Below are 13,902 nucleotides of genomic sequence, written 5' to 3'. Positions count from 1 at the left end.
TGGAGAAATGTCTGTTTGGATCTTCCGCCCATTTTTTTGATTGAGTTTTTTTGGTTTTGTTTTGTTTTGTTTTGTTTTTGCGGTACGCGGGCCTCTCACTGCTGTGGCCTCTCCCATTGCGGAGCACAGGCTCCGGACGCACAGGCTCAGCGACCATGGCTCACGGGCCCAGCCACTCCGCGGCATATGGGATCTTCCCAGACCAGGGCACGAGCCTGTGTCCCCTGCATCGGCAGGTGGATTCTCAACCACTGCGCCACCAGGGAAGCCCGATTGAGTTGTTTTTTGATATTGAGCTGCATGAGTTGTTTATATATTTTGGAGATTAATCCCTTGTTGGTCACTTCATTTGCAAGTATTTTCTGCCATTCTGTGGGTTTTCTTTTTGTTTTTTTTATGGTTTCCTTTGCTGTGCAAAAACTTTTAAGTTTAATTAGGTCCCATTTGTTTATTTTTGTTTTTACTTTCATTACTTTTGGAGGTGGATCAAAAAAGATCTTGCTGTGATTTACATCGGAGGGGGAGGGATAAATTGCGAGATTGGGATTGACATATACACAGTACTATATATAGAATAGATAACTAATAAGAACCTACCAAATAGCACAGGGAACTCTATTCAATACTCCGTAATGGCCTGTATGGGAAGAGAATCTAAAAAAGAGTGGATATATGTGTATGTATAACTGACTCACTTTGCTGTACACCTGAAACAGAACATTGTAAGTCAACTATACTCCAATCTTTAAAAATTAATTTATTTTTTAAAAAGAAAGAAAATATACTCTAAGAAAAATCGGTTATGTTTTGTGCCCCCCACACACATATACATATACCTCACACATGTGCTTTGCTTTCTCTTGGTTTTTATCCTCTTATTTCTCTGTAGTCGGGGAGAGTCTCTCTTCTCGTTTGGTCCGTTTGCTGAGGTACTTTGCTTCCGGTATCAATTTTGCTTTCTGGAGTAGACTTTTATTCTGTTTTGCCTTTTTGTTTTTCCTGAACTCTTTCGATCTCTCCCAATTTTCTTTTCATGTCAGCCTGATCTACGTTTAATTTTTAAAACCAAAAATTATGACTTCTTGTGTGTCTTAGAGTGTCTTAGAGGTGGAGTGGTTGGGAGTGGAATTATCCCGCCACATTTGAGCTGTGTGTTGTCAGCTAAGTGATAAACCTCTCTGTGCTTCACCCTATTTCCTCCTCTGTAAAAGAGGGGATAGTAACAGTACCTGCCTCATTAATCATTAGGAGAAATGAATTAGTTAATATATGTCAGTGGTTTGGAATAGTATCTGGAACAGAAGAAACATGTAGTGGTCGTCAGCTGTTACCATCATCATTATCATTGTTGTCCTGTCCTTTGCTCCAGATTCAAGGAGGTCTCTTCTTCTTATTGAAGTTGACAAATAGTTTTGTAGTTTGTTTGTTTTTTTCTTTTCTGGTTACTATTAAAACTTTTTTTTTGTTTTTTGGCCGTGCCGCATGGCATGTGGGGTCTTAGCTCCCCAACCAGGGATCGAACCTGCACCCCCTGCAGTGGAAGCATGACGTCTTAACCACTTGACCACCAGGGAATTCCCTATTAAAACCTTTTTTTTTTTTTTTTTTTTTTTTTTTTTTTTTTTTTTTGCGGTACGTGGGCCTCTCACTGTTGTGGCCTCTCCCGTTGCGGAGCACAGGCTCCGGACGCGCAGGCCTAGCGGCCATGGCTCACGGGCTTAGTTGCTCCGCGGCATGTGGGATCTTCCCCGACCGGGGCACGAACCCGTGTCTCCTGCATCGGCAGGTGGATTCTCAACCACTGAGCCACCAGGGAAGCCCCTATTAAAACCTTTTTTAAAGCATGGTTTTTCCTCCCTCTGAGTTACTGGAATTGTGTTCTGCAGTATTCTTTTTACAGACCTTGTGTGCATTTTTGTTACTCATTTACCCATCCCAGCACAGGGAGACAAGCTCTTTCTGAACCTGGGTTAGCAAATAGATTCAGGCCCTGCTTGTTATCCTTTTGGGTGTTGTAGAGTCACCCTTCAGCTCACACAGGGACCTGTTAGTGAGCTCCATTTCCTCTGACTGGAGGTATCTGGTTAAGGCAGCTCCCCCAGTGAACTGGGAGCCTCTCCTTTCTTCCCTCCTGGGTCTTTGACACCCTCCATGGGTGGAGAAGATGAAAACCTGCCGTCTCCCCTGCGAGGGTCCCTCCAGCCACTGCCCTAGATGGAATGACAGTTTACATGTTCACCCCTGTCCTTCTAATGCTTGACCTGTTGTTATTTGCAAGCCGGGGTTTGAGAGGGGCTGTTACAATGAAGTAATAGCTGGGAGGGTTGTCCAGGACTCTGGCCACCTCACTCACAGTTTCTCTATGTCTGATGGCCCGTCGCCCAGTTTTCTGCTTTGCAAATACATAGAATTCCATGCTAAAGGGGAGAAGGCTCATACACCTTCCTGATTGTTTCATGAGGGTAGGGTTTCTTTACTTCTAGTGGTAAACACATAGCACATATGTTTTGTGGTTCCCCCTATGGCTCTGTGGGTTTGTAGTTAATGAGAAATCCTCCAAGACTTTGCAGTAGATTGACTCTAAGGCCAGTTGTTCTGAGTTTTCTCTTTTCCTTCATGAGGTATTTTTGTGACAAGTTGGGAGAGGTGGTCAGGGCTGCTAAAGGGGATACCATTATCAAAAGGATCCTCTCTATTTTAACCTTTAAAAATATGATTCTTAACTCAGATGCAATCTTCCTAAAAGCCCAAACTTTCTAGGCAATCATTCAACGGATTCTTTTCACAGAGGAATGTGCTAATCACTGAGAAAATGACAAATAAAGGAGAGAGAGGGGAAATGAATGAGAATTGTTTTGGATTTTACTAGCTTTAGTAGTTTAAGTTCTGACCAGCTAGTTTGGGTGTCACATTAGTGAAATGAACCAACATATCAAAGCTTTTACAACTCACCCAGCTTGTACTGATAAAGTTTATGAGATTTGTGCTGTGAAGTCTCAGTGTTTTCCATACTGAAGGAGACAATGACAGTTGAGGAAAATGTTATTCAATTAAACATACTAATAGAGACTAACCTAAGAGTTCTAATCTTGCTTTGCCGCCTTCAGCAAACACCCCTCCAGCCCATAATCCGGGTACGCTATGACATTTTTGCTTCTACTAGTTCTAAGGGGTAGTTATGAGTTTCAGCCTGTTTTCTAAGAACTTCTGCAATTTGTTCTCTTCTGTTTATTCCTTCTTTTTTTTTTTTTTTTTTTTGTTTTTGTTTTTGTTTTTTTTGCGGTATGCGGGCTTCTCACTGTTGTGGCCTCTTCCGTTGCGGAACACAAGCTCCGGACGCGCAGGCTCAGCGGCCATGGCTCACGGACCCAGCCGCTCCGCGGCATGTGGGATCTTCCCGGACCGGGGCACAAACCCGTATCCCCTGCATTCGCAGGTGGACTCTCAACCCCTGCGCCACCAGGGAAGCCCTGTTTATTCCTTCTTATCACTCTACTATTATATCTTCATATGGATTCATTTTTTGGTTTGTTTTGTTGTTGGATTTGTGATTTTTAAAGGGACATCCCTGGAAATTCATAATTTAATTTTCACCATTAGATTTACAATACTTCTAATGTTTATTTTCTCACTGATACCTCAGTCTTTTTCCACGGGCTCATATTTGTTTGTTTGCAGCTCATATACTTTTCCCTGCAATAAAAATCACTTAACTTTTGTTCTTAAAATCGTCTTTACCCTGTTATAGGCAGAAGGAACTCTATCCGTTTGAATGGATAGTCTGCTGCATTTAGTTTCAACTTCTGTCATAGACTTGTCTAATTCATTCCCTTTCATGTTAGTTTGGCAAATGTTTGAGGCTTTTTTTTTTTTTTTTTTTTTTTTTGGTGGTGGTATGCAGGCCTCTCACTGTCGTGGCCTCTCCCGTTGCGGAGCACAGGCTCCGGACGCGGAGGCTCAGCGGCCATGGCTCACGGGCCCAGCCGCTCCGCGGCACGTGGGATCTTCCCAGACCGGGGCACGAACCCGTGTCCCCTGCATCGGCAGGCGGACTCTCAACCACTGCGCCACCAGGGAAGCCCTGTTTGAGGCTTTTGATTTTCTTTTCCCTATTCTACTTTTCTTACACTTTATATATTGTAGAAAGATACCTATTATTTGCAAATTTTAGGCTAGCTCCTATAATGATAGAGTGTAGAAGAATAGGGCTTGGAATACTCTTCTTGACTTTTACAACCTCAGGTGAGTCATTTATTTTTCCACAGAATCATCTGTTAAACAGACACAGTGGTGTTTGCTTTCATTCCTAGCTGTCTTGCTATAAGGGCCAAGTGAGGCAGAGCAAGATTTTCACTGCTAGTTACATACGGTCAGTTATCAGTCTTTAAAAATATCATTTCAAAGGTATTTCTTCTCATTTTCAAATCCATAAGGAGAGTTTAATTCAGAATAAAATTTCTAAAAAAGCCAGAATGACTCTGGCCATTTTAATAGACAGCTTTTCTGGAAGGTTGTTCCCTCCACAGTTGGAAAAGACTGAGAAAGTGACATCACATCTTTGAGGAGAGCTTATCGAAATATACTTTCCGATTGGAATGTTAGCCTAGAAATTCTGCTGTGCCTCACACAGGGCTTCCCCATTGGTTAAAAGTGAGTCAAATTACAGCTAAAAAATAAATTGAGAACTAAGGGGAACATCTAGATATTGCTAGATGCTGACCATGGTGTGAGTGAAATAAATATGTTCCACCTGAAAAAAGATACATCATTTTACCCTGCCAGAAGTTTGTCTAGGGTGGGATCTGGCCATTAATTTCCAGGAATCTTAACTGTGCAGTCTGGCCTGAGACCCACTGAGGTAAGGCACGTGGAAGCATTTAGAGGTCCAAGTTGGTAGTAGGAGTGTAAGAGTTGACGGGGGACCACGTCGTCAGTGACATTGTTAGAAGGAATTCATAGAAGTAGCTTATGTTAGAAGAATGTAAACTTCCTAGTTTAGCATGAGTTTCTCCTGATGTAACATTAATAAGTTGAACACTTGTTAATTTACTCCATTAAGATTCAGGTGATACAGTACTTGTCTTATTTTGACCCCGTTTTCTTGGATTTGTTGGGCTCAGTCAACTACAACTTCCTGGGATAGAGTAAAACTCTGAATGCAGTGCTTTTCTTTTGAGCTTCTCTACCGCCATTTTATAAGAAGTTCAATGCATCCTGTGTGTATACATTCATATAAAAGCAGTGATGCAATGCCCTCTGAACAATGAGAAGCAAGGTGGTAGTGGGACCTGCATGTATTTGCCATGTCAGGAATACATTTTAACAGGCTACCTCTGAGTAAATCAAATTCCCTCTATGTTACATTGTACCACGTGCTGTTCTTGGAACCCAAATAACATACTTGGCACAAGGGTATAAAAACAGCAGTCACAAAATCAGTGGAATGTTCTAAAGATTTTATAGTTTAACGAAAGAATTTCTCCTCAAATGATATCATAACATGAGTACATTTTCCTCTTGGAACTTGCACACATGAACTACTCAGAACTTACTAAGATGGGGACTTCCCTGGTGGTCCAGTGGTTAAGACTCTGCACTTCCAATGCAGGGGTCACGGGTTCAATCCCTGGTCGGGGAACTAGGATCCTGCATGCTATGCTACACGGCCAAAAAAAGAAAAAAAAAAAAAAAAAACTAAGATGAAAGCAAGAAAAAGTCTAAGTAGTTTTATATCTATTTAAAAAATTGAATTTGTAATGAAAAACTTTCTCACAGAGAGCCATTGGACCCAGATGGCTTCACAGGTGAATCCTTAGAAATTTAAAGAAGAAATAACACCACTCTTCTAGAGACTAGAAAAAGAGTGAACACATCTCAGGTGTTGGGAAATAGTTCTAAGTGCCCCTAATAGCTGGTTCCACGTGTTTGAGAGCTCCTGGAATTCATATGCTGTGCTTGTGAGAGTGTAAATTGATTGGAACCACTTTGCGAAGTCGTTTGGCTGTCTTATTAGATGTGAACAGATGCGTAACCTATGACTCAACAATTCCATTTCTTCATAAATGGGTATATAAGTGGACCAAAAGATTTGGAAAGAGTGTTCACTGCAGCATTATTCATAATAGCCTCCGTCTGGAAACAACCCAAATGATCAGTGGAAGATGGATACGTAAATTATGATGTATTCATACATTGAAATACTATACGGCAGCGACAAAGAACCAGCTCCTGCTGTACGTACACAGCAGTATGGATAAATACCAGAAAGAGAATGTCGAGTGAAAGAAGCCAGTGAAATAGTTTATGATTCTATTTATATAAAATTCAAACATTAGCACAACTTTCTGAAGGTGATAGCTTTTGGAGGAGCGGTTAGTTTGTGAGGGTATAAATGAATGGGAAGGAACACAAAGGAGCTTCTTGGGTTCTACTTCTTGGCCTGGGTCATGGTTGCAGCGATATGTTCATATCATAAAAATTTGTCAAGCTCTGAATCTGTCATCTGTACCCTTTATGTACATTACTCAATTGAATATGTATGTTATTCAATTTTTAAAGTCAACCACTCAGAGAAAAGGTTAAGATTAAACAACTTTAAGGGAGGCACTGATAAGGAGAGAATTCAATCTTACATTTATATGCTCTAAATAGATTCAAGATAAGATTGTAAATGAAGTGCAGTTCACATAATCTCTTGCCACTTTGATCTGCACAGTTGATTTTATATATCTGTGACTCAAAAAAGAAGCTCTTTTTTCCTTCAAGGAAAGGAATAAATAATTCCTTTAGGAATAGTCTATGGGAAGTTCATAAAAGGGTATTAGTAACCTATTCATATCTATTTCATTTTAAAAGTTGACGTCCATTTAATAAAACAAACTTGTGGTGTGCAAAGGGAACTCTATCCATGAAATACATGTAAAAATTTAATTTCAGCAGTGTGTTTTCACCCCCATAGAATTGTTTTCATTGGATATTTAATAGAGATTACAAGGGCTTTAGATTACTAAGTGTTCTACTTTTTTTAAAAAAGATTTAGAAACCATAAATTTATTTATTTACTTAATTTTGGCTGTGTTGGGTCTTCGTTGCTGTGTGCAGGCTCACGGGCTTTCTCTAGTTGCAGCGAGTGGGGGCTACTCTTCGTTGCGGAGCACGGGCTCTAGGTGTGCAGGCTTCAGTAGTTGTGGTATGTGGGCTCAGTAATTGTGGCTCGCGGGCTGTAGAGCGCAGGCTCCATAGCTGTGGTGCATGGGATTAGTTGTTCCGCGGCACGTGGGATCTTCCCAGACCAGGGCTTGAACCTGTAGTCCCCTGCATTGGCAGGCAGATTATTAACCACTGCGCCACCAGGGAAATCCCGTATTCTACTTTTTTATTGATAGTATGTGTTCTCACTGACTCAGAAGCCTTCTTTGTTACTGTTATGGTGAACTGACAAGATCCATTTACTTTTTAGGTGCAGGTGTTTGGACTGTATTCTGGAGAAGAATTTCATGAGACTTTTGACTGTCCCATTAAAGTAAGTATTCAGTAAATTTTAATTTTTTTAAGGATTTTCTCAACAAAGGCAATAGGGTTACAATACTTTGAACACTATCAATCTTGCACTAATTTTGTCAGTAAGTATCTGTTCAACCAATGTACCAGATACTATTTGATGCTGGGAAGATAAACAGAATGTATATTATGTGACTGTGATCTCAGTCTATCCTCAGGAATCTTTTGCTGTAGTGGGTGAGATGATACACACACACACACACACACACACACACACAATCTGTGATTAAAGACTCAAAGAGGTAGAAACAGTGTTAAGGGATCTAAAACTGAGAGAGGTTACTTCTAGCTGTCCTCGTTAATGATGGCTTTGTAGATGGACTGTTGTTTGGGCTTTAATACATGGGTCTGATGGAGAAAGCTGACTCCCCATGTGGAAGAACAGTATAATATAAACAGAGAGGCTAGAAAATTCAAATTGTGTTCAGGAAGTGGCAAATAGTCTAGTTTAGATGGTGCATAAAATACTGACTTGGCAGGAAAGCTGCACAGGCTGATGGACACTGGCTTTATATTCAGACTAAGGAATTTGGACTCCGTCTGGTAGATAAGGAGAAATTATTGAACGTTGAAGAGCAAAGAAGTGGTGTAAACTGAGCTAAGCTTAAGGAAGAATAATATGGCAGCTCTAACAGTGTTAGACGTGAGAGCTGAGAGACTCGAGGCAACAGGACCGATTTTAGGTAACAGTCATGGTAGTTACAGTGGGTATTACAGTTGTTAAAGGAAGAGGTCGTTCACTTTTCTCAGGTGTTTATTCAAACATTTATTGATCAACTGGTGAAGGAGAGATGGGATCTGATGTGTGTTTTAGAAAGCCAGCCCTGCCACAGTGCAGGGGGATGTAAGCAAGAGAGTGACTGGGGACAGGAGACAATTTAGAAGGCTAATGCTGTACTCTAGAAACGGTGTTACAGGAGCTCAGTGAAAAGAGGGATAGTGAGTACTCAAGATGGTGTAGAAGGAATGAATTGGGAAAGCCTCGAGGAAGGAGACTTACTAAGACTTAGTGATGGCATGGCCGAGGGTCGTAAAAGATGGAGGAGCTGAGGGTAAATCCAGGTTCTTGCTTTGGTAATGGTGTGTGGGAATGCCATCAATGGAAATAAGGGATGGTTTGAGGAAGGATGTTGCTAGTTTGGGCTTGAGTCTAGATAACTGTAGCACATCTGGTGGAAATGTTATGTAGGAAACATTCATGGAAGCATGAATATGGATCTCAGTATGGAGATTGGCCCTAAAAACACAAAATGGATAACCACAGCTGAGTAAGATGAAACCATTTTGAAAGATATTATCCAGTTAAAGAGTGAGATGTGGCACATGTATACAGTGGAATATTACTCAGCCATAAAAAGGAACGAAATTGAGTTATTTGTAATGAGGTGGATGGGCCTAGAGTCTGTCATACAGAGTGAAGTCAGAAAGAGAAAAACAAATGCTGGATGCTAATGCACTATATATGGAATCTAAAAAAGTGATACTGATGAACCTAGTGGCAGGGCAGGAATAAAGACACAGATGTAGAGAATGGACTTGAGGACACAGGGAGGGGGAAGGGGAAACTGGGACAAAGTGAGAGTGTTAGCATTGACATATATACACTACCAAATGTAAAATAGCTAGCTAGTGGGAAGCAGCTGCATAGCACAGGGTGGTCAGCTTGGTGCTTTGTGACCACCTAGAGGGGTGGGATAGGGAGGGTGGGAGGGAGATGCAAGAGGCAGGGGATATGGGGATATATGTATACATATAGCTGATTCACTTTGCTGTACAGCAGAAACTAACACAACATTGTAAAGCAATTATATTCCAATAAAGATATTTTTAAAAAAAGAGTGAGAAGACTGATGGTCACATAATTCTGGAGCACAATTTAAAGATTAAGGTAGTGGGAGAAAAAAAAAAAAAAGCAGTGAAGGATCTAAGAAGAATTAGTTAGGGGGATCGGAGGAGACCCAGGAGAGTGGTGTCAGAGAAGCCAAAGGAGAGAGGGCTTCCAGAAGGAAGGAGTGGGCGTCATGGGAAAGGCAGTGCGGAGATCACACGAGGTGGGGTCTGAAACATGTAGCAGGAGGCTCACCACATGTCAAGGAGTAAATTGGAGATGAAGAAGTAGAAACAAGCAGTGTAGACTCTTCTTCCAAGAAATTTCATGATGAAGAAGGGAACTCATCTGATAGACAGAGAGAAAGCCAGGGTCCCAGGAGCATTTCTGCTGGTCATGTTTTGGTTGATGGTAAAAAGTTAGTAGAGGGGGAAAGATCAAAAATAAGAGAAAGGGAATACTTAGTGGAGCAGCACTAGGGATGGGATCCGTCGTGTTGGGAGGATATGAGTCCTACAGCCCCCCGCCGGTGAGACCAAGCCCAAGTGTTGCTACATGGGGCAGTGAAGGACCCACAGTCAAGGGCAGTGACCCTGATGGCCTTGGTTTCTTCTGGGTGAGGAGGAGAAAAAAGGGATAAGGTAATGTGGTGGAGAGGCATGGGGATGTCTGGAATAGCGGCTGCAATGTAGGATGATGCATCGTAAGAGAGTTAAGAGGACTCTCCTAAGAGATTTTAAGAATGTGTAACAGGGCTTCCCTGGTGGCGCAGTGGTTGAAAGTCCGCCTGCCGATGCAGGGGACACGGGTTCGTGCCCCGGACCGGGAGGATCCCACATGCCGCGGAGCGGCTGGGCCCGTGAGCCACGGCCGCTGAGCCTGCGCGTCCGGAGCGTGTGCTCCGCAACGGGAGAGGCCACAACAGTGAGAGACCCGCGTACCACAAAAAAAAAAAAAAGAATGTGTAACAACAGAATATGCAAAAGATTCCATTGATATCCAGGATGGATTAGCGAAATGTGGAAGGGAAGGAGGGCTAACCTGGGAAGGAGGAATGGTTAGAGAAGTGAGGAGTCTTATGCTAAATGCCCCCAAAATGACAGTGTAGGAAGAGGAATCTATTCCGTTGGAGGATGGAAATGTATTAGTTAATTAAAGAGTGTAGAATGTATTTAGTTGGAGTTTTATGAAGGTGTAATTGTGTGAATTTTTTTTAATGCCCAGAAATATTCTGTTAGGTTGGAAAAAAACACAGTGTATTGGTTGATGAGTACATGGGTTTGGGGATAAGAAAATAAGGAGGCAGAGTCTCTGCAGTTTGACAGCCATAAAAGGGGAGCCCCAAAGATGGGTTTACACTGAGTGCAGCCACCAGACCTTCAGAAATGCCACTGGCAAGTGAAGTAAACGGTGATGAGGGATGGAGCAGCCTTGAGAGCACCCTTTGTAAGGGGTTGGGAGGAGATCGTGGAGAGCGGATGAAAGCCAGGGGGCCGGAAACTGAGGCTGGAGGTGAAAGGGAAGGGCCTGGATGCTGAGCTCCAGAACTCCTGGGTCCTGCAGCTCTGTTGTCTTTCTGCTGTTAGGGTGTGGATGTAATTGTGCTAAGTATCTGAGGCTGCATTGCCAGCCCTGTTCCAGTGGGTGCTCTCAGTCACCGGAAGGCGTCTGGACAAGGAGATAGTTGGGTTCTTTCTCTGGGTTTCTTCTATGAAATGTATTCAGTTACAAACATTTGTGACATCTCTCTGCCTCTACTGACTGCCTTGGCTGTCTCTAAAGAGGAGCGCCCACTCAGAGGGTCCCACTCAGCCAGAAACGACAACTGTTCACTCTCATCTTTTAGCTTTGACCCAGCTTCGTAGAAGAAACCTTTTCATACCAGAGCAAAACTCATCCTCAGTTGGTGCAGAATATTACCTGCATGGATTACTTCCTACCAGGATACCGGGTTGATTTTTAGATCATGCTGCTGGTAATGTACAAAGGGCTTTCATTCTGTGCTGGAGCTGTGACTCCTAAACCACCGTTGGTTCCTTATTCCCTTGCAGATCATTGCCGTGCATCCTCATTTTGTGAGATCCAGCTGCAAGCAGTTTGTGACCGGAGGGAAGAAGGTAAACGCTGCGTGTTGACCATCACATGCCGTCTTTGAGGGGGTTCTGTTTGCTCTTAAATTTATCTTTAGTATTTTTAATGTCTGCCTCTTCATGCAGAGAAAATTTGCGAAAGCACAAGGTAGTGAAATCATGAGGCCATCACCTCCTGGGGGAGGTGTGGCCTCAGTGCTTCTCACTGACATTCCTTTGAAGTAGATGTAGGGCAAAAAGAGAGATGTTATTCCAGCTACCACCCAGTGCTTTGAAATATTGTCCCTCCACAAAGAAGAAGTAGCATTGAACAGTAACAAAAGAGCAGGTAAACTAGTGTTTTTTCCCCTTGTAGAAAATCTCATGCAGGCCTTGAGAAAGGTTTAGAACAATTATGGCTCTTTTTTACTGACATGTTCCTGGCATATTTTATTATCTTAGTGCTATGTAAAAAATAAGAGTAAAATAATCCTTTTGTACATTTACATGTTTGTAGATAAATTCTAAAATTAAAGACTCTGCTTATAGGATAAGTCCATTTTTCTATTTTTATTCACCAGAGATTTTTTAAAAACCATTTTTATAATAAAATACTACCACTGTCCTGGAACTCTGAATGTTATTTCATATTCAGTTTGGGGGTCAGTGGAGAGAAGGCTCTGTGCGGTATTTCTGTAGCAGGGTATAGCTGTGGAATGGCTGCTTTGAGGCTCAGCTACCAAATGATTTGGAACGTTCTGTAGTAGTTATCTGTTTTTCTCCCCCTTGGGCTGCAGCTTCATAGAATGATAGGACATTCATAGAATGTCTATAGAATTAATCAGTGGGAATTACAGATTTAAACTAACTTTCTCTATCTTAGACCTGCAGCGAATTCACTCCTGAAAGAAATAGTTACCTTACTTGTCTTTGTTAACCTCAGGAAAGAGTAACTTTAAAATTCCTCTTGTTGAAGTATTTCTTTACTAAGTGCTTTTCTAGTTAGGAAATTTTATGTGAGATAGAGCATGAGTTCACTTAGCTGTTGTCGACTGAAAAAAAAAAAGCACAACGTGAGAGTTGTGAGTTAAGTTTTATCTGGGGCAAAATGAGGGCTATAGCCCGGGAGACAGCATTTCAGATAGTTCTGAGGAACTGCTCCAAAGAGGTAGGGGGAAGGTCAGTATATATGTGATTTTGGTGAAGGGGGAGTACATGCAGTCAAGCACATATTTTTTGCACATATTTTTCTACTAGTCTCATGAAGGTTACTGCTAATCACAAGGAGCATACGTCACCATGAAGGATTTTAGTGCTTTTCTAGATATGAGGAGATGCAAGAATTGGGCTCATAAAATTGGCTCCTGAAAATATCTAACTATCTGAAGACCTGTTCTGCCAGTTTTTTTGTTTTTTTTTCCCCCAGAGCACAGAGTGCCTGATTTCTGATCTCCACCCTGAACTCCTTTCAGAGGGTGTTGAAGGTCAGCAGCTGCAGTGGCTCATAATTTAATCCTTGTAGAGGTAAATAGCAAGTGCCAATTTGTAGGTGACAGTATAATTTAAACCCAGGCATTTTTATTTAAAACTCAGTGGGGATAAAGAATGCTGAGTCACTGTGTTTTTTTTTTTTTATTTTAAGTGGCCTAAAACAACAAACTTTCATTACCTCACAGGTCAGAAATTAAAGAGTGACTTTCCTGTATGGCTCTGGCTCAGAGTCTCTTGTGAGATTTCAGTCTGTTTTTTGTCCAGGGCTGCACTCATTTGAAGGCTTGACTGGGGCTGGAGTATCTGCTTTCTAAAAGGTCCGTTGCCTTCTTAAGAGCAATCCCTCATAAAATGTTGATAACTTAAAATATTGATAAATCACTTTGGTTGAAGTATTTCCCTAGTGGGGATGCAGTTTTGAGTTCTCACTTTCCAATTTCATAAGTTAGAGATTTTACAGTTGTCCCCTACTTTTTGAAGGTATTGGTATGAAAGAACATATTAGAGATAATATGAGTGATGTCCAAGTGAACTCAAACTCATACTTTGGGATTTTCCTGTGTTGGTGTGTGTTCTTAATAATCAGGTTATTGGCGGAGGTTAATAATTGCTCTTATACTGTGAAGGATACCTATAGTCTGATGTAGTCTGCCACAGTAGTTTTGCTACAGGAATGTCTTGTCATCCTGCAGGATGCCTGGGTTAACTGTGTCAATTTCATGTTCTTCGTCCTTCTACTTAGCATTTGGCATCATTTACACACATCTGTAGGAAGGACCTTGTGAATGTGGCTGTTTGGGCCAAAGCTTGTCGAGTAGATACATGAGCAGTTATATGGATGACAGAGTAGTTCAGCATCCGAGTGCGGGCAACGCCGCATGGAAAGAACTTGGAATTTATACAAAGACTATGTTGCGAATAGCAGTAAAATAAGTAGAATTCACTGAATGCTGA

At 41.7% G+C, this 13,902-nt stretch overlaps 1 protein-coding gene across 1 annotated transcript in view; it reads left to right on the top strand.

The window, feature by feature from the left end:
• VPS41 (VPS41 subunit of HOPS complex) overlaps positions 1-13,902 on the top strand; it is a 189,442-nt gene that overhangs the window by 88,452 nt on the left and 87,088 nt on the right. Inside the window, exons 6-7 of the mRNA XM_059074312.2 lie at positions 7,460-7,522; positions 11,440-11,505. Of these exons, the coding sequence (XP_058930295.1) occupies positions 7,460-7,522; positions 11,440-11,505 (129 nt within the window). The remainder of the gene's footprint in view (positions 1-7,459; positions 7,523-11,439; positions 11,506-13,902) is intronic.

This window comes from Kogia breviceps, chromosome 9 (assembly GCF_026419965.1).
Source record: "Kogia breviceps isolate mKogBre1 chromosome 9, mKogBre1 haplotype 1, whole genome shotgun sequence".
In the NCBI taxonomy this organism is placed as follows: domain Eukaryota; kingdom Metazoa; phylum Chordata; class Mammalia; order Artiodactyla; family Physeteridae; genus Kogia; species Kogia breviceps.
The sequence above is the reverse complement of the archived record's forward strand: the minus strand, read 5'-3'. Positions and strand labels throughout refer to the sequence as shown.